The sequence below is a fragment of the Leuciscus leuciscus genome (assembly GCF_965113295.1).
Source record: "Leuciscus leuciscus genome assembly, chromosome: 16".
NCBI classification, from domain to species: domain Eukaryota; kingdom Metazoa; phylum Chordata; class Actinopteri; order Cypriniformes; family Leuciscidae; genus Leuciscus; species Leuciscus leuciscus.
In genome coordinates, this window is record NC_138740.1 from 20744598 (window position 1) to 20770959 (window position 26362).

A 26362-nucleotide genomic window follows, 5' to 3' on the forward strand; every position below is an offset into this window, starting at 1 on the left:
GTTTGTGGGAGTCAGTGTTCAATGAGAAATGAGCATGCTTACTGAATCATCAAAAGCGACCACATCACATTTTGGTACTGTACTCCATTTGGGATAGGGCAAAGGTCTTGTACCTGTACTGGTATTCACCCAAAAAAAAAAGAAAAAAAAGAGAGACCAAGCTAACATGTAATTACTAATGATATCGCCCAATGCCGATAGTTTGTTTTTTCTTATGGATAAAAACTCTCTCATTTGGTACACTATAATATTAGAGGTTAAAATTAACAACAGAGCTATTATGTTCAACTGCTATTTATTTCCAGATATAATATTTACACTCATATAAAAGCTGAAATGTTAACAAACGGATGACTTTCCTCAGGTAAATGCAACATTAAGTGATGTTGTTCACAAGCAAGTTTGAAGCTTCACAAGCAAGTTTTATTGACATCTTTCCACGGTTGAAACACTGATTGAGTGATTACATGAGACATGATACGGATTTCGGTAAGTTGTACTGTAACTTTCAACTTACCTTCTGATATTCATGCATGTTTTTCTAGATATAATTTGTATTAAAGTGGAAGAATAGACTCACGCTCCACGCTGCTGCTTGAACTGAGGCACTACAGTGATCTGTCACGTCACATTTAAGAGCGTCAAAACGTCATTTATTGTTTGAATTTTGTGATAAAATGAACAGAATTTGAAAGATGACACTTTGTTTCTTTTTAGAAGTAACAAATCACAGAGCTATTTGCGATTATTGGGTGAGAGGCACGCTACAAATAATGTTTAGTATAGGGAAAAACTGCAGATCTGGCAACCCTGGTTTGAACTACCGGTGATTCATAGGGTCAAATAGATTCTGCTTTTAAGTAGCTGTTTTTAGCTGTTAATGCATTATTGTTGCATTATTTTGCCTTAACTAACTCAACACGAGAGATTTTCCTCACACACAGTCTCAGTCACACACTGACCTCACCCTTTTGATTGACAGGATATAATCGGCATTGATCATCGATACCGATTGTTGATAGAGATAGAGATAGAGATAGAGATAGAGATAGAGAAACATTGCTGAGGGGAGCTGTGCGTGCTCAGTTGTTGAATGTAGGATGTTAACCTACCTCCAGTCTTCCCGTGTCAGGCTGGAAGCCACGTGCTGGGTCCTCTGTGGTCACACGGCACTGGATGGCATAGCCATTGATCCGTATCTTGTCCTGTTTCAGGCCCAGCTCGTGCAGACTGCGACCTTCACACACTCTCAACTGAGCGTGTACCAGATCAACACTGGATGAAAGGGAGAGAGAGAGAAACAGAGACAGTGGTTATATTGCATTTGCTAAACAACAAAAACACACCCTGCCACAGGCCCCATAGCCACAACGATCACATCCAACACTTTATCACTCCAGAAAAGTGCACGTTATCAGACCAGACCTGTTCAGCGATCTGGAATCACAACAGATTCACTCAAACCATTCTCAGTTGCTTGACATTCCAGCAGGTGCAACACGGCGAGACAATATTCACACTGGTGAGGCGAGAACGTGCAAGATGCCTGCTTGCTCCAATAACTTCTATTAGACAGGCTTGACAACTAGCAATCCGCTTCACAACACTGCACTCGCTTGACAAGGAGTGGGATGAGTGGATTGTAGAAGGAAACAAGCGAATCACTCAACGACATACAAACAGGAAATGCCCGCAAGATTCAGGGCTAGCAACTAGCCCTGATCCACTCCAGCCTCAATAACTTCACAATTAAATCACTCCCTCAGCTCAATTGAATGAACCAGGCTATTCCAGGGCTGATTGGCTACATTTGGCTGAATCTGCCATCTTATTGGATAAGTGCTTTCCCCAATGTAAAGTTGGATTTATTAAGAGCCATATAAATCACAGTGATATATTTACTCACCCTAGATTCACTGAACTCATTCCTCATGTCCCACAAATCCTCATCGTCATATATCGGGTCAATTTTCTTCTTACAGGCGCAAAGAGAAGGGGTGAACCAGGGTTGACTAATTTGGGAAAAGATGTATGTATAGCGAATGGAAACTTGTCAGAGTTGCGAACCCGCAGCCTTTTGTTTGGAATCAATGTCGACATGTAAGTGTAACGCTACAAGGTATTTATTCCTAACTACTAATGCTTTCTTTCACCATATCAGAAGGAATAAAAGGCATTCAAACAGCTGCAAGGCTAAAACTTCAAGATGATCCTCTTTATGATGAATGAATAATCAAATTGCTAAGTGCTAGTGTGTGTGCGCAAGACAAAAACTGTGAAAGCACCCAGTGGGTCATGAAATATTTTTAACCAATAAAAGAAGAGCGAGTATTTGCTTTCATGTTGTGCATCAATAATTTATGCTACAAAGTGTCTGCCTTTTTTTATCTCTGGCACAGAGGCATTTTGAAAATGTACGATTTCTCGAAGGCCAACATGTATAAATCGCACAGCATGCTTTTGATAACACTACGGCAATATATTTATATGCATAAACACACATGGTGGTGGCAAAGGCAATATGTTTGCACAGCTCTCAACATTATCTCGCTAGGCCTCATTTATTTTTTAACAATGGTACAAACAGGCTCTGAATATTGCACGCATGTGTCTTTATGACACTGGCGTCTAATGATAACATCTCTCACATGAACTCTGGTAATTATTTCAGCTTGCAGCTGTTATGACCAAATTAAACATCAAAATCAGCTTAATGGATTATCCCTATTATTTTATTTGTGTAAATACTTCAGCAGATCAATGTGCAATAGTTAAAATGACATTTATCAGAGGAAACATTTGGGGTCTGAGTGGCAAACAGTGAGGTTGCAAGTTGAATCCAAACTAGGTGAAAACATTCGGCTTTTTCATCGACCCTGATCAACACACTTAACTCACAAATACGGTCCCTGCATTTACTGAAATGACAGGGTAAATCACTGTGGATGAGCTAAAACGGTTCCAACATTAAAAGTTTTAGTGCTAATATAGCGTTACTAAGAACAGCTTTCAATGTTGGTTAATCTTTCAGAAATCCACTGAACAAATTTAAAAGGGATTCTTGATGACTTATTTTTGGATTCAGAAGTATTCAATTATGTATTATGCAACCTCTATTTACTCACAAAATGTGTTTTTCCTTATTTGCCTGTCACACAGTGTCAACACAATCTAAATTCAAATATTTATTATAAACTCGAGAAATCTAGCACTGAATTTATATTAAGAATTAATTGAGAATACAGAATGGGATTCATCTGATGTTTTTGACAAAAATACAGTATACAGCTTTGAAACCTTTCAAAATTAATCTCTTTGTTCTGTCTTTCTTTTGAAGATACACACACACACGCTTAAGCAAATCAGACGTCAACAGTAACACTCGAGTGGATTCAGTGAATGATTCGAAAGAATCAGTGATTGAACAGTCATACAGAAAGATTTGAAGTCAGCAATGATGTCATGGTGACTTTAAGCAGATAACTTTTGTGATTCTTATAAACAATCAGCTTATAAAAGTTGTATATTCACTATGTTGTCTAAAGACTCTGTGTATGATCCTTATTATATGTTATCCCATAGCAATCCAAGTCCAAAAAGCTTCAATCACTTCCATAATAATGTGAAACAATAACTTAAAAGGATTACTGCAATATTATATGAACAAGCTTTGATTCAGTAAACATGCATCGCCTACCAAACTCCCCAAAATACACAATATCCTGATTAAGAAAGAAGTACGTTTCAACATCTCCCATAGATTTAGAAGAGAATTTCATATTTGTTCTATAACTAACCTGTTTTAAAAGCATCAGAATGAGATGAGAATTCACGAATAATGGCGTTTTTAGCAATGACTCATCTATGACTCTTATTTCCCTGGCATGCCTTAAAATCCCAGGCAACAGTGCATTATGTGGGATAATACAATAGACTGTGGCTGATAAATGAACCATTTTTAAAAGTGTGTAATCAGCATCTCCAATCTTCAACTGAAATGCAATCTGAACAGTATGACGACGTCAGGCTAATCTAAACTGTATCTAAGCAGAAAAGTTGAATACTAGTGTTTGTGGCTAGGACTGGCCGGTATGTATGACATTTTATTTATATTTTTATATGTATGTATATATATATAAATATAAATATAAAATGTCATACATACCGGCCAGTCCTAGCCACAAACACTAGTATTCAACTTTTCTGCTTAGATACAGTTCATATTAGCCTGACGTCGTCATACTCATATTCTAGTCAGAATATGAGTCTGATACTGCTCCATTGGGCTGTGTTAAAATAGGTGTGTTCGACATCGGCTGCGGCTGGATGTAACCGATCGGCGAGAATAGCCGTGTGAAGGGGAGGAGCTGCAAACGGAGACGTGAAGTCGGACATTTTCTGGTTCCCGTAGTGACCGCTCACGTGGTGTTTGCATACTTTACCACAGCTGAAGTGAAATAAATGCAATATTTGCCAAATAATACACAGATGTTTCAGAGACATTTTCATTCAATACTTTATCTACTGCTTCATACAGCGTCTGTTTGAACAAGAATAAAGTTCAACATAAGCTACTATCAATGAAGTGGAGTCTACGTTTTTTAATCAGTTTTAATTTGATAAACATGGCACAATATGACATCGCAACTACATGGAAAGAGTGTTTAATGTTATAAAAAACAGATTTGTGAGCTTTAGAGGAACTAAAGGTGTTTGAATAAACACGAAACACACGGGATCGTTGTCATGCGGTGAATCCGGCCAATCGTGGAACAGCTGTATCGTCATCAGAGCTCGTGCAGCCGCTCTTGAGAAGCTGCGCTGGCGGAGTTCTCCGGCTACTCTTGAATCGCTCTTGCGGTACTTTGATGGCATACGTCACAGTCACGTGGCGTCGGTGGTGTATCAAGCATAGATATATACACTAGATTTCACCTTGGGGTTCTAAGCATGCGTCAAAACCGTCGCCATCTTGGAACAGGGGTCTTGTCATAGGAAGTAGCTAGGTAACGCTGATTTCAACAGGTGACCCTCCCCCTAGACTAAAAAAGTCTCTCAGTCTCGGCCCCCCCATCGCTAACAAATGGGTCTGACCCAACAAAAATCCATTATAATAATTTTATTTTATTTTTCGTGTTCGCATTTATGAGGGAAAAAAACAACGTGTCAGTTCTCGGTTATGGATGTGACCGCTCTGAAAGCAGCACTAAAAGACTGCTTTAAAACTTTCACAGAGACCTCAAACAGAACAGCGCTGCTGCCTTTCTTTAAAGTGAATTTTGTTTTGAATTAATTGTATCTTAATTTTAAATCAATGTTTCATGAACCATTTGCCTGGATTTAATAAATAAGTAAATATAGCAGACAATAGATAATCACGACACAGAGGCGCCGGCGAGTGAACTGGAGCTCTTCTCATAAATGAACTTAAACTCAGCGTATAAGGTAGCCTACTTGTCTCACAGACCTGAGAAATATATAGAAAGCTTGAAATGTTTAGCCTACTTTTAAACAGAACAATTCAAAATGAAAGAAAACAGACTGCTCTGCTCTCTGCTTAATACGTATGAAATGTGCATTACTCGATTTTTTACCGATTGTACTCAAACCTTTTAATGGAAAAAACCAGTGTGGCGCTTGTAACCTGTAAGTACAGTCTAATAGTATGCCTGTCCTCTCCCTGTCAATCTTCAATCTTCAAACAGTACATCCATGATTATTATACATAGAACAAAGTTTTGCACAAGGATACAGTGGGCTCAAGGGCTTGTTTCTTCCTTGCAAACTGGAGGTGTGGAGGTGTAGAAGGACACTGGAATTTGTGAAAATGTCAACTGTTTAGCTATTTAAGATGTATTTACTACTTTAGTACATACTTATTTAATGTGGAAAAAGTATTGCGAGACAGGAATAAAGAAAAGATGAAACGGTCTTTGGCACCTCAACTATCTAACTTTCACATTATGTTCCTCTCAAATTTTTTATTTGCTTCCACCTGCAAATTACTTTGTGTGTCATATTTAATAAACCAATACAATTTAAAGGGTTAGTTCACCCAAAAATGAAAATTCTGTCAGTAATTACTCACCCTCATGTTGTTCCAACCGCGTAAGACCTTCGTTCATCTTCGGAACACAAATTAAGATATTTTTGATGAAATCTGAGAGCTGATAACTTCTCCGTAGGCTGCTAGGTGGCCCAAACTTGCTGGCCCAGAAAAGTTATTAAAGAGATCGTTAATATAGTCCAAGTGACTACAGTGGCTCAATCTTAAGTATATCAAGCGACGAGAATACTTTTTGTGCGCAAAAACAAACAAAAATAACGACTTTATTCCACTATTCATTTCCTTCTCTCTGGGCCTCGTAAGTGTTTTTGCGCAGAGCGTCTGTGTTACACGTCACCACGTAGGCTCACTATTGGCCGACGCTGGTCATGTGTGTGACGCGCAGCGCAAAAACACTACGCGAACCAACTAGTGGCCCAGAGAGAAGGAAATGAATAGTGGAATAAAGTCGTTATTTTTGTTTGTTTTTGCGCACAAAAAGTATTCTCGTCGCTTGATATACTTAAGATTGAGCCACTGTAGTCACTTGGACTATATTAACGATCTCTTTAATAACTTTTCTGGGCCAGCAAGTTTGGGCCACCTAGCAGCCTACGGAAGTTATCAGCTCTCAGATTTCATCAAAAATATCTTAATTTGTGTTCCGAAGATGAACGAAGGTCTTACGCGGTTGGAACAACATGAGGGTGAGTAATTACTGACAGAATTTTCATTTTTGGGTGAACTAACCCTTTAAATGTTTAAATTAACATGTATAGTCACACCACTGTAGCCATTTTGCATGTAAGTAGCGATAGTTCATTCTAAGTTTACTCAAGTGGAAGAATGTGACTAATAAACTTAGGCCTACTAGCACTATGCATTATATTTTGAAAAAGAAGTAGATTATCTTAATTTCAAAACCTTAAATTTTCACTGGACTCAATGATAAATACATGTCTGACCGTTGGAACGAACCCAAAAAAACTAGAAAATCGCATTCATGACCTTTGTTAGACCTTTGCCTACATTGACGCTGATGCATTAAAGAGGAGGGGCTCCCCTGTTCCAAGATGGCGGCTCTATTGACACAATCGTTCCAATGAACTGCCGTAGCCAAGGCGACATCTAGTGTATATATCTATGTGTATCAAAGCGGACAAAATTTCTAACCGGCATGCACTGCTTCAAGTCAGCCGCCGATCAGTCTGCGCAGAGCTGCATGAAGTCGAACAAGTCTAATGCCTCTGCACTCTGTTGTAGGATAGACCTACAACCAATCAGAGCAATGGAGTAAGTGACGCATGTTCTTCATTCATCTTTCCGATCGACAAATTACTTTCGAAATTGCGGTTCTCTGTTCCTCTATTAAAATGAATGCGCTGTTGATATCTTCTATAACAGACGCGATGGTGGAATCTACACATCTCAATTCTCCAGTGGCAGCCTTCTTTGTTGTAAACGAATTCAACCCAAGCGCTCTTTGGTGATGTGGATGATTACGTTACTGTTGATCATCTGTCCATCATCGTAAAAAGCCCGCCCTGACAATTTGATTGGTCCGAACAGCTCTGGTTCAAGCATAGTTGCTCCACAACGGATTAAAGTCCAGACCGAACTTCCTGACCTCAAATGTTGTGGGCGGGGCTAAATTCGGCTGGCATCCAGGCTAAATTCAGATTGCATTTCAGTTGAAGATTAGAGATGCTGATTACACACTTTTAAAAATGGTTCATTTATCAGCCACAGTCTATTGTATTATCCCACATAATGCACTGTTGCCTGGGATTTTAAGGCATGCCAGGGAAATAAGAGTTATAGATGAGTCATTGCTAAAAACGCCATTCTTAGTGAATTCTCATCTCATTCTGATGCTTTTAAAACAGGTTAGTTATAGAACAAATATGAAATTCTCTTCTAAATCTATGGGAGATGTTGAAACGTACTGCTGTCTTAATCAGGATATTGTGTATTTTCGGGAGTTTGGTTGGCGATGTTGACTGAATCAAAGCTTGTTCATATAATATTGCAGTAATCCTTTTAAGTTATTGTTTCACATTATTATGAAAGTGAACCACGTTAATAAATCACCGAGCTGGTCAATAAAAGGTAAAACTCACATTTACAAGCAAAAAAAAAAAAAAAACACCAACACCATCACATACTTGTTACCCCTAGGGATGCGCGGTATACCGGTACTGCAAAAATACCGGTATATATTATATTTCAAACGGTACAATATCATAATTTTGCTCAATTCGGTATTTGATGCGCTGCTGTTTCGAAGTTGACGCGGGTCACGCAAAACCGGCAAACGTGACAACGGAGGAACACGATGGATCAAACAGATGAAGCTCATTCTACACATACTGTCTATGATTCTACACGCCCGAAATTAATAAATAAAGAGAGCAGTAGGAGTGAAATATAGCATTACTTTGCTTACAAAAGTAATGAGAAAGGTGAAGCAACAGACCTCAATGCACCACTCTACAAACGCTGCTTTAAATTAGCCACGGGAGGCAACACAGTCTGGCTAAGCACTTGTCACTTGCTCATCCTGACTTGTTCAAAGAGTTCAGAGATCGACAGGTGAGCATCATTCAACTGATTTAATTTAGACTTCTATTCACAACACTGATCAGCGCACATACATAAGAGCTTATCAATTAAATATGATACGGTAAACACGAAAGCTCAAATGTGCTTGCATGACACGCTAGAACCAATGAAGTTTAGGTCTCATAATTTTTGTACATTCAAACAATCATATATTAATTGAATTTGAATGAATAAAGAGATTAGTAATATTCATTTTAGTATTAGTGCTAGTAAAATTGCTAGTGTGGCGACCCCTAGGAATCAGCCGAGAGAGAAAGAGTAATAGTAGTAATATGGATATTACTAATATGAATGTTAGAATAACACTTTACAATTAAGCTACATTTGTCAACATTCATTAGGTAACCTGACCTAACAGTATTATAACATGTATTAATCTAGATCAATCAGTAATTATTATTTAAATATACTAATACATGTTTAGCATGTTAACATTAGCCTACTTTATGCAATGCATTAAACTAATATGAACCCAAACAGTACTCAAACCAAGATGAATAAATGCTATAAATGTTGATAATTCTCTGTTGACAGCTAATGGTTAACATGTCATTTCATTATTCTATTATTATTCTATATTAATTTATTATTATAGATATTAACCTATTTTAATTGTATCATTTCAGGTTTTTTCTTTTCTTTCCAAAATCAAAATTTAACCTAGGCTACTGTATGTTCCCTGACTGTTTTTTTTTTTTTTACATTTTGATACTTTTTGTTTGCATATTCGGTACTGCAGAGTTTCAAGCAGTGTTTTTTAATAAAATAGTTTCAATTCACTTAAATTTTGAGGCCGGTTATTTGTCACCTGTGGTATCGATTTAGTATCGATACCGAGGTATTAGGTTCTGGTATCGTACCGAAACCAAAATTGTGGTATCGAGCCATCCCTAGTTACCCCTAAACTGCCATTGTGTCCCCTTTACTTCTCCAGATGGCAGAGCATTTCAGCAGCCAACACTCAGACAGATGAGAAAGAGTGAGCGAGTGCAGAAGAGAGACACAAACAATGAAGACTGGGAGCATTAGAGAGAGGAAACAAGAGAGCAGACAGAAAAAGGAGGACAGCAGAACAGAGCCGACTGCAGCAAACAGCAAGAGAATGGTGATGGGAGCTGCTATGTGATGAGGTGGGGGAGCCATGTTAATATATTCAGTCTGATTCTCTATTCCATTTTAATTGCCAAAGCCAGGCAGCAGCATATGCAGAAATGATGTGGGAGTGGAGTAATCCCAGTCAGTCATACAACACAAACTGAGCCCCTGAGTGACACTGTGCTGTTGTGTGATTGAATGTGTGTGTGTGTGTGTTCTCCCATAATGTTTAATATCTACCAATGTTGCTGAATAGGATCATACCAGAGTTTAAATAAATCAATACATGACGACAATTGTGTATCAAAGCCAAGAGTACTTGAATACCAAGAATACAAAGAGTCACAAGGTGTGGCAACATACCCTCATCAAGATCTCCTTTTAATTTTTATTGACCCATTGTTAAGTTAAGTTTGTTTGTCTATATATACACAATTTATTTTTATTTTAAAATAACATATTGATAGAACACATTGTTGATAGTTTCAATTATCTACTCCCTAACCCTATATAAAAGTGCAGGGATAGAAAAATGCAACAAATCAGTCAAATAAAAAAATTAAATGAACTAAAATGAACATTACACCATAAAAATGTAAACACTAAATATTTAAGGTTACATATAATAGTTACTATGTTGAATGTTACACATCTACTATAGGTATTTTATATTTAAAATATATCCAAATCATATGTATATAATTTAACTAAAATATTAATAACTACATTAATAATTAACATCAATATAAATATAAATTAAAATAATCTTATCTAGAGATATTACCCATACAGAAAGATAGCTAGACAGACAGACAAATAGAACATTAGACAAGACAGAACATCCGACAGACAAATAGAACATTAGATAGACAAACAAACAGAACATTAGAACATTAGACAAAAAGAAAGACAGCCCGACAGACAGAACTCTAGGCAGACTGAACATCAGGCAGAACGCTAGGCAGAATGCTATAGGCAGAACGCTAGGCAGAAAGTATCTGCAGGGGAATAACATCAGAAGAGCGCATGTGCAGCTTCGTAGGAACACTGTCCCTCACCATCTTATCTCTGGTCATAAGTGTGTGCAGGTGTCGGGTCCAACCAGCCTGTTTAAACAGCATCATTACACACCACTGTTGACAAAGTGCTTGAGCGGATCAGCATATGGTTACATGCAGCTAAGGTAACGCACACAAACACACCTGGAGAGGGATGCTGGCACGGATCAAGTCTCTGTCATCACATAGAGGGCTCTCAAGGGACCCCTAGGAACCATTGTTTTTTATTTTTTTATTTTTTTATCTGGTCCATTCAGAGCCAAATCAGAAAGGAAACGTCAATACCACAACAAATCCAAACAACTAAAATCACATTGACAGTGAATAGCACTCCATTATCTGATGCAACACTATAAGCAAAAGGTCATAAGACCAAACCCACAAAGGGATGAAATCCCTCCAGGAGAGAGCAACGGGATGGTGTGGGTAGTCCACATTCAGCTTAAATAACTTCACATCAATCAGTTTCTTTCCTCCTTCGCCATTAACCTCAAATTCATATTTGACCTTTAATTACAAAGGCTTCTCTCCAGCTAACTTTCACCCTTAAAACTTTTGGCATCTCGCACGTCCCATAATGATCTATACCATTAGTAGCCTGTCCATTAAAAAAATAAATCGATAAGCTTGCAGAAAACACCCTACAACAACGCGCTAAAATCTCGGCCCGATCCCCTGCTGGGTGAGAAAGTTCATCCGCCTCATTCATCATGTTTTTCTCTCGCCGTGTCTTTCTCTCACTCTCTCCTGCACCTCCATCTCTCAGTCCTTCCAAGCCCCCTAATGCCCTTGTCCAATCTCTTTCTTGCAAAAATGGACCAATACAAATGAGCAGCTGCAATTTAGCAACAACCCAAAGTAATTAGAAACCCATTACCAGGGTCACCCAGAGACAGCGCACTCACACACACGCAAACACAAAGAACACACACTCTCTCTCACACACATACAGAGCAAACAAACATGAATGCAGAATGAGCATGAAGTCACGGCATAACTGCACAGCAGTGAGGAGTGGAAGGAGGCAGTGAGTGAAGAACTGAAGCTGTAACGGTCACTTTGTGCTTTTATGGTAATCTGAGGTAAAATGAGAACTGCGAATGTGCGTTGAGTGTCAGTAATAGATTCGACAGGTGAGGAGAAGAGATAACCGCTCTATGGACCTTTGTACTCTTCCTTTTATATTTTGTGACCTGAGTTGAATGTTTATTTGTATACTTTTCCCCTCACTCAATCCCCATGTATGCGGACGAGTGTGACGTTTAAGTCATTTTATTAAACCCGGAAAAAAAACCCCGCCATCTCTCGTGCATCTCTTCCTCCGACCACCACATTGTTTTTCTCTCTGGGCAACAACATTCAACTTTGCGTTTCAAAGCACTCAATCAACTCTTTGCCATGCACTTGCAGACTTCTGCATAATCTGGGAGAAATGGGGAGAGTTAGTCTTGCGTAGCCAGAATTTTGAGTATCAGCATAAAGTCTGGACCACACTGAAGCTTGTTCTGGTCAAAAGGTAATGCTTTGGCTGGTTAGCATGGTCCAGTTAGCCTATAAATGCTGATTTAAATGTACATTTACAATTTGAATATAATATAATAAAGACATTGTATATTTAATAGTAAATTAAGAAAACTAAATGAAAATTCCTAATATATAAAATCAACATAATTGGTTTGTCAAGATAACCTTTTCTAAAAGACAATACACAATCAAAAATGACTGCATTTAGCTCAGGTGTATATTATACTAACAAATGTTATTGTACTACAGTAAATGTTGAACCAGTGCCAGATTTTCTCCAGGTGTGACTCATTTTTCCCTGTCTGCTGCCTTTCATGTCACAGGATAATTGCTAATTAAGGGAGCCAATCAGCCATTTTTGTGTGCAATATGCATAAGACAGGACTGTGTCATATCATTTAACTGTCAGAGAACAACTGGGAAACAACAAGCCAGCACTGACAGAAACAATTTAGTAATAAACTGTATTTTACCACCAACTCTCGCTGTGGTCAGCCATCTTCTTATTACTGTCCTAAGACTTTCTGACCCGAAGGAATGACAGAAAGATGGAGGAGATATCAAATTATGAAAACATGATGGGTAATTATGGGCAGCTGGCATATTTTATTACCTTGCCAGTGGCATGGAGCGACAGAGTGACAGAGGGTAATTGATCTTAATTACTGTGCCCAAATGAAGGTCATATCAGACACAGAGAATGAGGCTGGGGTACAAAGGAAAGACCAGCTGCATACAAATACACAGCTGAATATGATTGTCTCAGGATCAACAATACACAACACACCAGTGATTAAAGAGAGAGTAATTGGCAGGAAGGGTCAGGAAGAATGAGGCTTTTGTTACTCGAGTCTGAAATGGCTTGTCAGGAGAGAGAAAAAATAATAAAAAAAATCCCACCCTTTCGTCTTGCTTTAAAGGCCTTCTCACACAAAGGAAACAAACCGAAAAAGCACTATTGTCATTCACATGCTTTAACAAACCCGTCTGGCATTGACAGCTTTAAAAGAAAAATACAAGCCATATGATAATGCAAATTTCAGTCAGCTTAATGGAGGGATATAGCAACAGCAGGTGTTCTCTTAGTAAAATAAATAATATCTGCTGTAATGGAATGGTATATTATAAATGCGAAAGTATTATTGTTTTACTGTATTTTTGATCAAATAAATGCAGCTTTGGTAAGACTGTTTTTCAAAAACAAAAAAATCGTACAACTCGTAGTGTATAATAAGCTCACACCAATTTTGGTAATTGCTTTTTACAGTGTTTTTTTTATGCACCGATTATTTTATTTGTATTATATATCATTATATTTGTTTTTCACAGTTGCCTTTTCACATCAAGTCACATTGGTATTATATTCAGCACAATTTATCTTTATGAACCCCCGACACAATGTCTAAAATATTTCAAATGATCACAATTTTTTTTAATTGATGTGCCAAAATAATTATTTTACATTATAAAATTATTATTAAAATTGTAATTAATTTAATTAATTATAATAAAAAAAGTTTTTTTAGATTTTAGTATGAATATGTCAGCCTTAAGGTTATGAATAAGCTGGTGTGTTCCAAAATAATGACAAATTGCATTTAGGTGATATAAGCATTCAAAACTTAGTCTCTCACTTCCACTAAAATGGATCACGGATTTTTATGACATCACCGCGGACTTCACCTTCTGTCCAATCAAATGCTCTCTAGAATTCAACGTATCATCAGCGCTCAGATTCGCTTCCATGGCGCTGTAAAGTACGACTTGCAGTCTGTGAGGTAAACTAAACGCTATTGGCTATTTGAAAAGGGGGAGGAGCCATTTAATATGTCCCGCCTTAACTTCCAGTTTCAATGGAAATTATGTCAACGCATCATACAAAGCTGTGCGTTCCAAGGCACTTCAGTGGGCCTTTAATGTGTCATAGTACATATACTAAACTATACATATTGTGAGACTGAAACAATTGCCATTGGCGTAATATGAACAGTCATGTTTCGATCTGACCTGCTGTTAATGGTCAAGTTTCAGATTTGAAGCGTGTGTGAAGACTTGATCCCGGACCAGTGTAAAAGCCAGCTAGATAGCAGAGCAAGTGGGGTGTAGAGTGACTCAGTATGAGGAACAGAAGGTGGCTGCTGGTGAAGGTCTTGGCGTACAAGCCCCACTGCTGGCTAGAGAGCTGGAAATCAAGTTCATTACAGTCATATGCGTTTCCAAAGCCTCTCTCTCACAGCTGGGTTGCCACGCAATGCCAATTGCGAGCTGACAGCCTCAATTTCATGTGACAAGATGGACATTTATAATGAATAGAACCCTGGTACGTTCGCACAGGCAGTCACGCTCTACTAATTCACCAAGTCTGAACCAGCAGCAAAGATGGAAATCGTCCAGAAAAGTCAGGATCACATGACTGTGCATGGGTACATAATTAAAATTCTAACATATAAATGAATCCTTTAAGTTTTAATAATCATTTTACCCTTATAAGCACAATATAAATTCAGTCAATATTAAATAAAAAACGTGTTGGCATCAAAATGTGTTAGAAAAATCACCTCCCCCCCACACACTACATATAAACTACCACTTTTTACTCTCCTCCTTGGCGTCTTTTGCCTCTGGGATGAATAAGATGACAACAAAGCACTTCTCTCCTCTCTCCAAGACACACTTCTATCTGGGTTTTTTAGTAAAATGAGGAGGGATTCGTTTTTAGATACAAGCCCACTGAGAATCTTACAGGTTTCAAAGGGTCTAAGATGATGATGTCTTGCACTTCTTCTTTTTTTTCCACACTGACATTTTAACAGCCGGAGTACAATACAAATTTTGAGTGTTAATTAGTGTTATAGGGCTGCTGAACATCGCCCCACAGTTATGCAAGTTTAATTGCATTTGGCCAAACAAAATGTCTTCATAAATGTCAACGAATATTTAGCAGAGTCATTATTTTGTAAAAAAAAAAAGAAAAAAAAAAAGAGGGATCTTCTCAGAATAAATGTCAGACCAGACAGTCAGGTGATCAAAAATACATACATATATACACATATACATACAGACACACACACACACACACACACACACACACACACACACATATATATATATGCCAGTCATATTAGTGCTGTCAATCAATTAAAAATGTAACAAATTAATCGCACATTTTTCTGAATTTCTGAACATAATTTCACATTTAATCTTCAAATTAATGTAGAAAAAACAAAGACAGTAGCCTATATAAATATTTGTTTAATGGCATCTTTTTTTGAAAGGTCAGTAACACAGATGCCAATAATGAGGAATCTATGAATTTTTCTCTTCTTCTTAATTTTAGACATTAATTATAGCCATTCAGCATTACAGTGTAATTGAAAGCTATACATTTTAACATTTATTAGGCTTTAAAAAAATATATATAACAATTTTTACTTTAAGTGAACTTAAACCCATTATAATAAATGGAACATTTACCTGTGCCCTTTAATAAATCGGGGCTACATTTTTTCTATTGGCCTAGTCAGACCTGTTCAGATATTGACTTGCCCTGTCAAAACGTTTTTGACCCATGTTACCTTATAAACAGTGCTTTAAGATTTTCAGGTAGGTCTAACAGGTTCACACTTTACAGTCTTTGCTGCATAAATAATAAATTAAATATAGATTAATCCTTATTAAAGCTACAAATGTTATACAGTCAAGAGCAGTGAGTGATTCTCTTTTTCTTTTGTTCTTTGGTTAACATTAATCACAGACAGCAGCAGGTTTATTAGGCTGTTGTCACTTTAAGAAATGCCACACATGACGTGGATCAGACACACATTTTCTCACAACTCTTTGTTCATTACTTAATTTAACTCATTTAATACTGTCTTTGCAAAAATTACATAATTTTGTGTCTTTTTGTCCATTCAAGTACTGTCTGAAGCGGCTTTCTGTGCACACAAGTCGCATGTGTGTTATACAGACAAGAGATTCACAGACGTGCTAGTAAAATGCACGTTCTCTTTTGTGTCTGACGCACTTGAATGGTTTAAAAGCATTTGCACGAATAAGAACGCAAGCCAGAGGATGTTTTACTGAAAATGGATGCTGCGTTAATTCCATTAAATATTTAAAATTTTGACAGCCCTAATGTGTGTGTGTGTGTGTGTGTGTCAGAGATATCTTAATGATGTGCAGGCAAACAGAGACGGGAGACACTTACTCTGTGATCTCCTCAGTAACTGTGTGCTCCACCTGCAGACGGGAGTTGACCTCGATGAAGTAATGTTTACCATGTTTATCCACCAGGAACTCCACTGTGCCTGCGTTCTCATAATTGACCTGAGGAAAGAGAGGAAATGGATTGAGCTATGAAAAATTTGATATCCTAACAAAAAGTCAAAAATACTATAAACATAACTTTATTTATTTTTTTGGTAAATTGTGTGATGCCCTAGTGTTTAAAATGCCTAATTAGATATTTGTGGCCCTTAAACTGTTATCTACATGGATTTTCATACTTTCCTTCAAACCACACAGGTTCTAGGCAAAATCCACAAATAGCGCACACAGGGTTTTTCCTAGGTCAAAAATGGTCTTCACTGGTGGCCATCCACACACACAAAGTACAAAGTATCCTATCCATGTGAACTGTGAGCCCAGTACTGACAATAAATCCAAAATAAATGCAAAGAAACAGTTTGTTATATTAACTTATCCTATTCATTCATGAATATAATTCACTGTCAGGAAAAAAATATCACTGTCAGGACAGGTACACAAAGCTGCCCTAAACTCCCATTATAATCAATAAACTGTCTACGCTGTGCAGTAAATCTCTTATTGACATTGTGTTTATACTTTGTTGGTTATAATTGAAGGATTCACAAGCGTGCAGAACTCACGATTAACCAAAACTCAGCCATTTTGAGCGGTGTAGAGTGGATTAATACACGCTCAACAGATATTTCTGTGATTTGCTTCAGAGATAAACGCTTCAAAAACTTGTTGTAAATAGAAACCTTTGACACTCTTCACAGAGCGCTTACACAAACACTCATGGGAGCATTTTGAAGTAGCCAGCTATCAGCGGGTACCAGTACTGCAGAATGGCAGGTATCGTCACATTAAATGATCAAATAAATCTTTTCCAGAACACCAATTAATTTTGGTGGCCATCAAAATGTTTTGAATGCAGGAAAAACCATGGTAGGCCTACATAACACTTTTTAAATAACAGGGTTTTAAGTGCTAAGAAATATATACTTCATCAGAAAATGTTGTGTGTCTGCCTCAGAAGGTCAAACTAAATATTATACATGCCATTATGACTTTGTTTGTCATTTATTTTATATGAGGATGGCATTTGTTGCAACCTTGTTACCAACCTCGGGTCCATAACTGAATAAGTTATGAAGAAGAAAATGTTCGTTCCCATTAAAGATAAACATTTGTGTTTGTCAGTTGTAATTTTTTGTACAATAACTTAAGGTCGAACAGTTGAGCTTGACAGATGCATTTAACATTTACAACAAACTTCCATAAAATATTATCTTACATATCCAATTCTCTCTCCAACTGAAACTGGATTTGTGTCTTTAAAATAATTGGACATCAAATGTATGCTATTCATGGAAAGCACAACTACAAATATTATTACTACTGTAAAATCTTGGTTAATCATTATCGTATTTTAATTTTAATTTCTATTTATTTTTATGACAATTTTGTCTAATACCATGTTACCAGTTTTATTTCAGCAATTATTATAACTGTGGTATATTTTAGTGTAAATTATGGTACATTGTGGTAAGGGTGGATTATTAGAAAGGCACAGAGACAGCAGGTTGCCTCTTACTAGGCCACATCTTGACACACACCACATAAAGCCCAATAGGAGGTTCCATAATCCTGTCCCCAAATTTTGCAGGAATGCAATCCAATTCGTCCTTAAGCCATTCTCAGCTGCCAAATATGGATACACACTGCCTCTCTCACACACACACACACACACAATCACACACACACAGTATTTGGAGAGTAAAACATCCTTGATAACTGGCTGCCAACACAGACTGAGATCAAACAACAAACCCTTCAAATTCCTGGCTGATATTCATACTCACACCCGCTCGAAAATCTTGCAAGCCCTGTGAGGCCGCGAGAAGACATGAAGACTGTACACTCAGACTTGAGAACATCTATCATTCTCAGCACTTTCTCACACTCCGACACACTGAAATACGGCGAGCAGATTAAAACTATTAGATGCCGCAATGATAGAGATGAAAATAAACAAGACAGTGCACAGTGCCCACAAGAAGAAAGGTACAGACAGGCAATTAAATGGGTAAAATGAGAGGAGGAAAGGAAGGAAAGCAAGAGAGGAGGACAGATGGCATTCCACTGAGAGGACTAAAGAGGGCGAGAAAGAAGGAGGGAGAGAGATGAGTAATTATGACTTTCACAGCTTGATACAATTTCTAATTACTTCACAACATCCATAGGATAAACCGGGTCTGCTGACAGGCTATGACAAAAGACAGGAGAGGTCAAAGATGGAGGGACTTTTTGGGTTGGTTCTCATGTAAGAGTCAAAATATGGAATTATGACTGAAAGGAGAGAGAGAAACAGAGAGAGGGCTTGAGCAGAGCTGGACCAACAATCAGAGGGAAACGGCCCAATTCAAATTCAAATTAGTGGAAAAATAATAAGGGGTTTAGAAACAGCAGATAAACCCATAAAAAAATATATTAAGCAGCACAACTGTTGTTTTCAAAATTCATAAGAAATGTTTCTTGAGCAGCAAATCAGCATATTAGAATGATTTCTGAAGGATCATGTGACACTCACAACTGGAGTAACAACAAAGCTGAAATTTCAGCAGCCAGCGCAGGAATAGAATAAAACAGAAAACTTTTTTTTTTTTTTTTTTTACAATTTTGTGATTTCACAATATTACATTTTACCACATTTTTGAGTAAAAATTTTTTCCCAAGTTATTTTGAAGACAGTTACTTTTTTTCTTCTTTTTTTTGTGTATAACCATAAAACCATCAAATGTCATCCAAACCCCATATTATTTTTGTCATGAAACACAAATCTAGAGATCTTAGACAGAATGTTTCTCTAGTATAAGGAAAGTGGATTGTGATTTTATACAGCCAAGCTCTAAAAATGACAAAAAAGCAGCATTAAAATTTCATAAAAGCAGCGCTTACTACTTGTCGCGGCTATATTGAAGTCTTCTGAAGTAATTTGATAGGTTCGTGAGGAACAGTCTGAAAAATGTGTCGTTGTTTACCGATAATGTTTCCTCTGGTGTAGAAATCAAACTCTACGTAAATTAATTCACAGTTGGTCACGTGAAAGAGAAAAACAATGTTGTTTCGGATCTATATCAAACCCGCTGAAAACATTTTTGGTGTGAGGATGAGTGTCAGTGAATAATGAATTTTCAGTTTGTTTCTCACTCAAAAACATATGACTTCATAAGACTTGGAATATGGGTCATATGAGTCATAAACTACTTAAACAGTGCTTTCACAGTTTTTGCAGGTTCACGGTCTAAATCACTTATCAAATCACAGCATCAAATCTATTTTCCTCATATTCAAAACATGCTCTGACAGCTTAAAAATCTCTTGTGTTTTATGGAAGAAAGAAAATAATAATCAATTGTTTGTCATTTTTTCCTTTAAAGTCCCCCTGTGTTGAAAATGTCTATGTGGTGTTTTTAATGTGCTTTAAGACAAATCACGTGCAAATTCATAAGTCAACACCATTGCTGAGCATTTTGTCCATCTCAAAGCATTATGACAGTCTCAAAAGCGCGGTTTGAAATCCCCGGTGTTTCTTACGTCACATACTACCTTGTAACCAATCACGTCACGAGGGGGCAGGCTTTAGCATATCATTAACAGCGAACTAGCAGGGGAATCGGGAGAGAAGCAAGGTTATCCCGGTATATCTTTTTGTTGATATAAGAAATCGTGTACATTTAGCAATATGGAGGGTGAATTATGTATATGATGCATATTACAACATTATGATTGAACTATATGCCTTTCTCCACTGATGTTCCGAGTTGTTCAAAGTTGGTTAGGAAGCATTGTTCCAGGATTGTTAGATGGCAGCTGTCTGACTCCGAGATGGTGAACGGGAACATGGTTTGTGTAACATTAGCAACACATTATTAGCTGTTTGATAACGTAGTCAAGCCAAAGGCTAATCATATTAATTACCGTTATGTGTCCGACGTTGCAAAGAGCGATACATAAAAACGCATTACCATTCTGATACATTGACTTGTAGACGAGTCTGTATGAGTGAGTGGAGGCTCGGCTCATTTGCATATTCATGAGTCCGCATTAACTAATTGAAGCAAGGCTGTAGAGTTACATTCATTCTATTTTAAGGCATGAATACATTTTTCACTGGAAAAACTTTTTTTTAAATATGTAATTTTGTGATCAAAGATGAGTTTTAAGGGATACGATTATTGACTACAGGGAGACTTTAAAGCTTCTTATATCAAAAATACAATTTGTTCTTCACACAAGAAAGTCAATAATATGAAGGACATGATGGTGAGTAAATGACATTTGGGTTCTTTTAAACATAATTTTTTTGTAGATTTCGTTACATCCTAGCATGAACAAGACAGAGACAGTAGTGCCGGTGAGAAACAGATTCTGACAAGCAGAGAAGACAGAAGAACGACGACGCAATCACTGAAGTTAATCAGCGTTATGTAAATACCCTCGACTTTTACTGATGACTAGCAGCGAAAATGCTTTATGTTCACAATCAACCTCAGCTTGCCTCAAACACACGCAAACAGGGTTTATGACAGTGAGTGTTGACTGTGGGTCTGAAACCACATCAAGGCTGTGATCCCCAACCTGTGCTTCAGGCATCGTGGGTAGAGCAGCTGTCTCCATGGCAACAGCTGCCATAAAACAAAAAAAAACGTTAAAACAGGGGAGATGTTTCTGTCATGTTAATGCCATTTAATTTCCCACCCGGACGTCTAAACAAACACAACACATAAAAAAGCAGTGACCGCAACAATTCAAGCAGCACGCCAATGAAGAACAAGGTCAACAAAATGTATGTAACATAATTGGTTGAGAGAGTCTTCTCACATATTCATTCCTCCATGACAACATGGTTACCCATTCGATAGGGGTTTCGACAAAAAAGGACAAATTACAAGGCTAAACATCATTGTGTCAGCATGGAGAACGGAATGTAAAAATTAAATTGACTATTGAGAGGAAATCTGTGCCAGTAAGCATTGCTTCAAGCCCTCGGAGAACAGAAAGGGACAAAAAGACAGGCATCCAGTACAGAAGAACAAAAACCCGAAGCATGAAATGGCGAAAGCTCTGAAGGTCAGAGAGAACAATGCCACATCCTCCGTTTTTATTAACGAGGACTTGGATAAATCTATCTATCTGGATCTATCTATCTATCTGCCTACCTACTACCTACCGTGGGGAGAACAAGTATTTGATACACTGCCGATTTTGCAGGTTTTCCCACTTACAAAGCATGTAGAAGTCTGCCATTTTTATCATTTATTATTTATCATAATTTTCACTTCAACTGTGAGTAACGGTTCAAGAAAATCACATTGTATGATTTTTAAGTAATTAATTTGTATTTTATTGCATGACATAAGTATTTGATACTTCAGAAAAAGAGAACTTTATATTTGGTACAGAGACCTTTGTTTGCAATTACAGAGATCATACGTTTCCTGTAGTTCTTGACCAGGTTTGCACACACTGCAGCAGGGATTTTGGCCCACTCCTCCATACAGACCATCTCCAGATCCTTCAGGTTTCGGGGCTGTCGCTGGGCAATACGGACTTTCAGCTCCCTCCAAAGATTTTCTATTGGGTTCAGGTCTGGAGACTGGCTAGGCCACTCCAGGACCTTGAGATACTTATTACGGAGCCTCTCCTTAGTTGCCCTGGCTGTGTGTTTCGGGTCGTTGTCATGCTGGAAGACCCAGCCACGACCCATCTTTAATGCTCTTACTGAGGGAAGGAGGTTGTTGGCCAAGATCTCACGATACATGGCCCCATCCATCCTCCCCTCAATACGGTGCAGTCGTCCTGTCCCCTTTACAGAAAAGCATCCCCAAAGAATGATGTTTCCACCTCCATGCTTCACGGTTGGGATGGTGTTCTTGGGGTTGTACTCATTCTTCTTCTTCCTCCAAACACGGCGAGTGGAGTTTAGACCAAATAGCTCTATTTTCGTCTCATCAGACCACATGACCTTCTCCCATTCCTCCTCTGGATCATCCAGATAGTCATTGGCAAACTTCAGACGGGCCTGGACATGCGCTGGCTTGAGCAGGGGGAACTTGCGTGCGCAGCAGGATTTTAATCCATGATGGCGTAGTGTGTTACTAATGGTTTTCTTTCTCTTCAGGTCATTGACCAGGTCCTGCCGTGTAGTTCTGGGCTGATCCCTCACCTTCCACATGATCATTGATGCCCCACGAGGTGAGATCTTGCATGGTGCCCCAGACCGAGGGAGACTGACCGTCATCTTGAACTTCTTCCATTTTCTAATAATTGCGCCAACAGTTGTTGCCTTCTCACCAAGCTGCTTGCCTATTGTCCTGTAGCCCATCCCAGCCTTGTGCAGGTCTACAATTTTATCCCTGATGTCCTTACACAGCTCTCTGGTCTTGGCCATTGTGGAGAGGTTGGAGTCTGTTTGATTGAGTGTGTGGACAGGTGTCTTTTATACAGGTAACGAGATCAAACAGGTGCAGATAATACAGGTAATGAGTGGAGAACAGGAGGGCTTCTTAAAGAAAAACTAACAGATCTGTGAGAGCCGGAATTATTACTGGTTGGTAATCAAAAACTTATGTCATGCAATAAAATGCAAATTAATTATTTAAAAATCATACAATGTGACAATTTTTTTTTCTAGATTTCGTCACTCACAGTTGAAGTGTACCTATGATAAAAATTACAGACCTCTACATGCTTTGTAAGTAGGAAAACCTGCAAAATCGGCAGTGTATCAAATACTTGTTCTCCCCACTGTATCCATCCACCCAATATACATAATATAATATATACATACAAATTTTTTTTGTAAACAAAAACTTTTGTTAGATGCGATTAATCGATTTGACATCACATGTATGTGTGTGTGTGTGTGTGTGTGTGTGTGTGTTATGTACATATACACAGACATGCGCACACACAGACATATGATATATATAAATTTAATAATATACACACATTATGTAAACACTTGTTAGATGCTATTAATCGTGATTACTCGATTTGACAGCACTAATTAAATATGCTTTGTCTATTTTGTTTTTCCAACTTTATTTTGCTCTATATGTATATATAGTGTGAGTGTATATATGTTTATATGCATGTATATATGTGTGTGTGTGTGTGTGTGTGTGTGTGTGTGTGTGTGTGTGTGTGTGTGTGTGTGTGTGTGTGTGTGTGTGTGTGTGTGTGTGTGTGTGTGTGTGTGTGTGTGTGTGTGTAATATAATAATATTTCCAGAGTGTCTATTTACACCAAGTGCAAACAGCCCACCTTGTTGGCAGACGCCATTTACACTAACTCCGCCCACCAATATCTAATTGAGGCAGGCAAAATTACAAAAGAAATCCAGCTGAAAGGAGCAGTGGTTTAGAGAGAAAGGCCGGTGGCGTTAGCTTTTGATGCGACCAAGGTTCAAATCCGCCTTTTTTAAATCAGCCGTTGCCTGATATTTCTCCCCTTTTAAAAGTAATAAACTATTCCAAAAAGAAAAACAAATGTTTAAATAAATATATAACCTGTCATTATGGCATTATTGTCCTTTCAGAAAGTAAATGGCACTAAATAAAGTCCACTCACTTTTATGTTTTATTATTTTTGGGAGTACAGGTCACAATTTTAACGGGTTTTTCCCAAATCACTGAAGTGACCTCGACGTCCGGGTTAGCGGTAGCATAAGCCATCAGGCAAGTGTTATTTAAATAAACTCCTGATGTACTTACAAACTTTCCAATGCCTCGTTTTATGAGTACAGAACCTATTTGTACTACTGTAGAAGTTTGGTACCATTTTGGGCATTATTAGGGGTGTAATTTACGAGATATAACCTAGGATCCATTAGCGCCTGCACTAAGCCATTCGGCTGATATCTCTAAATAAGCTCTAGCTTTAATAATGTTCGACCAAGGGAAAAAAGGCTTGTTACAAGTAGAACATTTTTAAACATCAGCACTAAATTATCAAAAATGCTTTTTAGTTTCATGACCTTGAGCATAATAAACTAGCAAAAATGTCAACCCTGTTACTATCAAATCTGTTACCTTTCTTAAAGGAATATGTAAAAAATGTAGGTGGTACATTAACACTTACGCATACAACTTGTTTAAAACAATGTTTAAAATTATACCAAAAACTTAAGAGAATTAAACCTTATCAAACAAGAAAAATCACCGTCTCAAAGAATGACCCAGTTCATATTCTTATGGCTAGTGCTAGAAACAGTGTTGAATGTCTGCTAAATGTCAGCTCAAGTCATGTTTGCCCCAACATAAAGAAGGGGAAACATTATCACACATGACATTTCTATTTCTGTGACATACATTTCTAATGATTAAACATGATGGTGATATGCCATTTCATTCTTACAGAGTCGAGTGAACGTTCTGCCACGCTTCAAAAACGGAATTAGACAATTAAAAGAGCCAGGGAGAATTTTCTTTTTTCTTTGACATTAAAGACGGAGCCAACGGTGAGAGAACAGAGGGATACATCCCGCTGCTCTTAAGAGAAAAGCTGTACTCAGCAATAGAAAATGAGATTGAAGGGAGCTTCAAGCGTCTAAGGGAACATGTCAAAAGCTCAAATGAGGTTTTAATGCTTGCTCTGAGAAATCTGAAAGCCAGGCCATCTTCTCTATTTCCCTTGTCCATATGATAGAACAGATGGAGGAGAGATTTTAGCTCTCTCTCTCCCCTCATTCACCAAGTTTCCTCACTTCACACTCACACAGACAATACTCCATCGCTCTCGTTTGCGCACACACGCACGCACAGAAATGCTAATGCATTCATATTCTGCAGAATGCTTAACAACTGTCAGCAGATAGTCCAGAAGGGGTGAAAGACGGGTGATCGACGCTGTATTTTATCTGTACGCGTGTCTGTTGAATTCAGAAGTGGAAGTAACTCTACACTTAACACACTGAATGAATCTCTTCAATGTGGCAGCTGATTACAGCCTCTCCGAACGTAATCATGCATGTTTATTCAGGAACTCTATATCTAAAATTGCTTGAGAAATGTAAATGTCTTTGAACATTGCTAGGAAAAATCCACCATGTGCAAGAACTTTCATGAATAGTAATAGCGTTATTAATACTACGCAAGAAATGTCATGTTTGTGATTCATCAGACTGATGTGCTAAGAAAGGCATGCAATGAGGCACATAGGACATGATTACACACGCTCGCACAAACAAGTCAACAGAAACAGCAAAAACTGCTACCAACTATGAAATGAATTACATTTCCAGTGTGAAGCGGGGTTCTGAAACCACTTGTGAAAATGAGCTAATGCTCTAACACGTTGAGTCTAACATGTCTAACATGTTGCAAGTTCAAATCCGCCTCACGACATTTGCTCCCTTTTCTCCATCATTTGTTAAAGGGATAGTTCAGCCAAAAATGAAAATTCTATTATTTTACTTCAAGGAAAGGTTCGATTTTTTGCAAGAGTTATTTTTTACAGCCATCTTTGATCATATTTACCAAGGGGGCAAATAATTCTGACCAGCACGTGTTTATATATCATCTCTGAAAGGCTTAGGACCATAAAATATTTGTCCAATCATTGCATTTGATCCGAATGCAATAATACGATGTCCTACCTGCCTGTCACTGTAGGTATTTTCACGTGTTTTGGAGGAGGTGTGGGTTTGGAGACGCTCTGAAGGGAGGGTGGGATCTTATGCTTTCAAAGTTAGCTTGCTATTGCT

At 37.9% G+C, this 26362-nt stretch overlaps 1 protein-coding gene across 1 annotated transcript in view; it reads right to left on the reverse strand.

The window, feature by feature from the left end:
- Positions 1–26362, reverse strand: part of pcxa (pyruvate carboxylase a) — a 119934-nt gene that overhangs the window by 78401 nt on the left and 15171 nt on the right. Inside the window, exons 8-9 of the mRNA XM_082141057.1 lie at positions 16553–16671; positions 1113–1275 (exon numbers count right to left, since the gene is read on the reverse strand). Coding sequence (XP_081997183.1) covers positions 1113–1275; positions 16553–16671 — 282 coding nt within the window. The remainder of the gene's footprint in view (positions 1–1112; positions 1276–16552; positions 16672–26362) is intronic.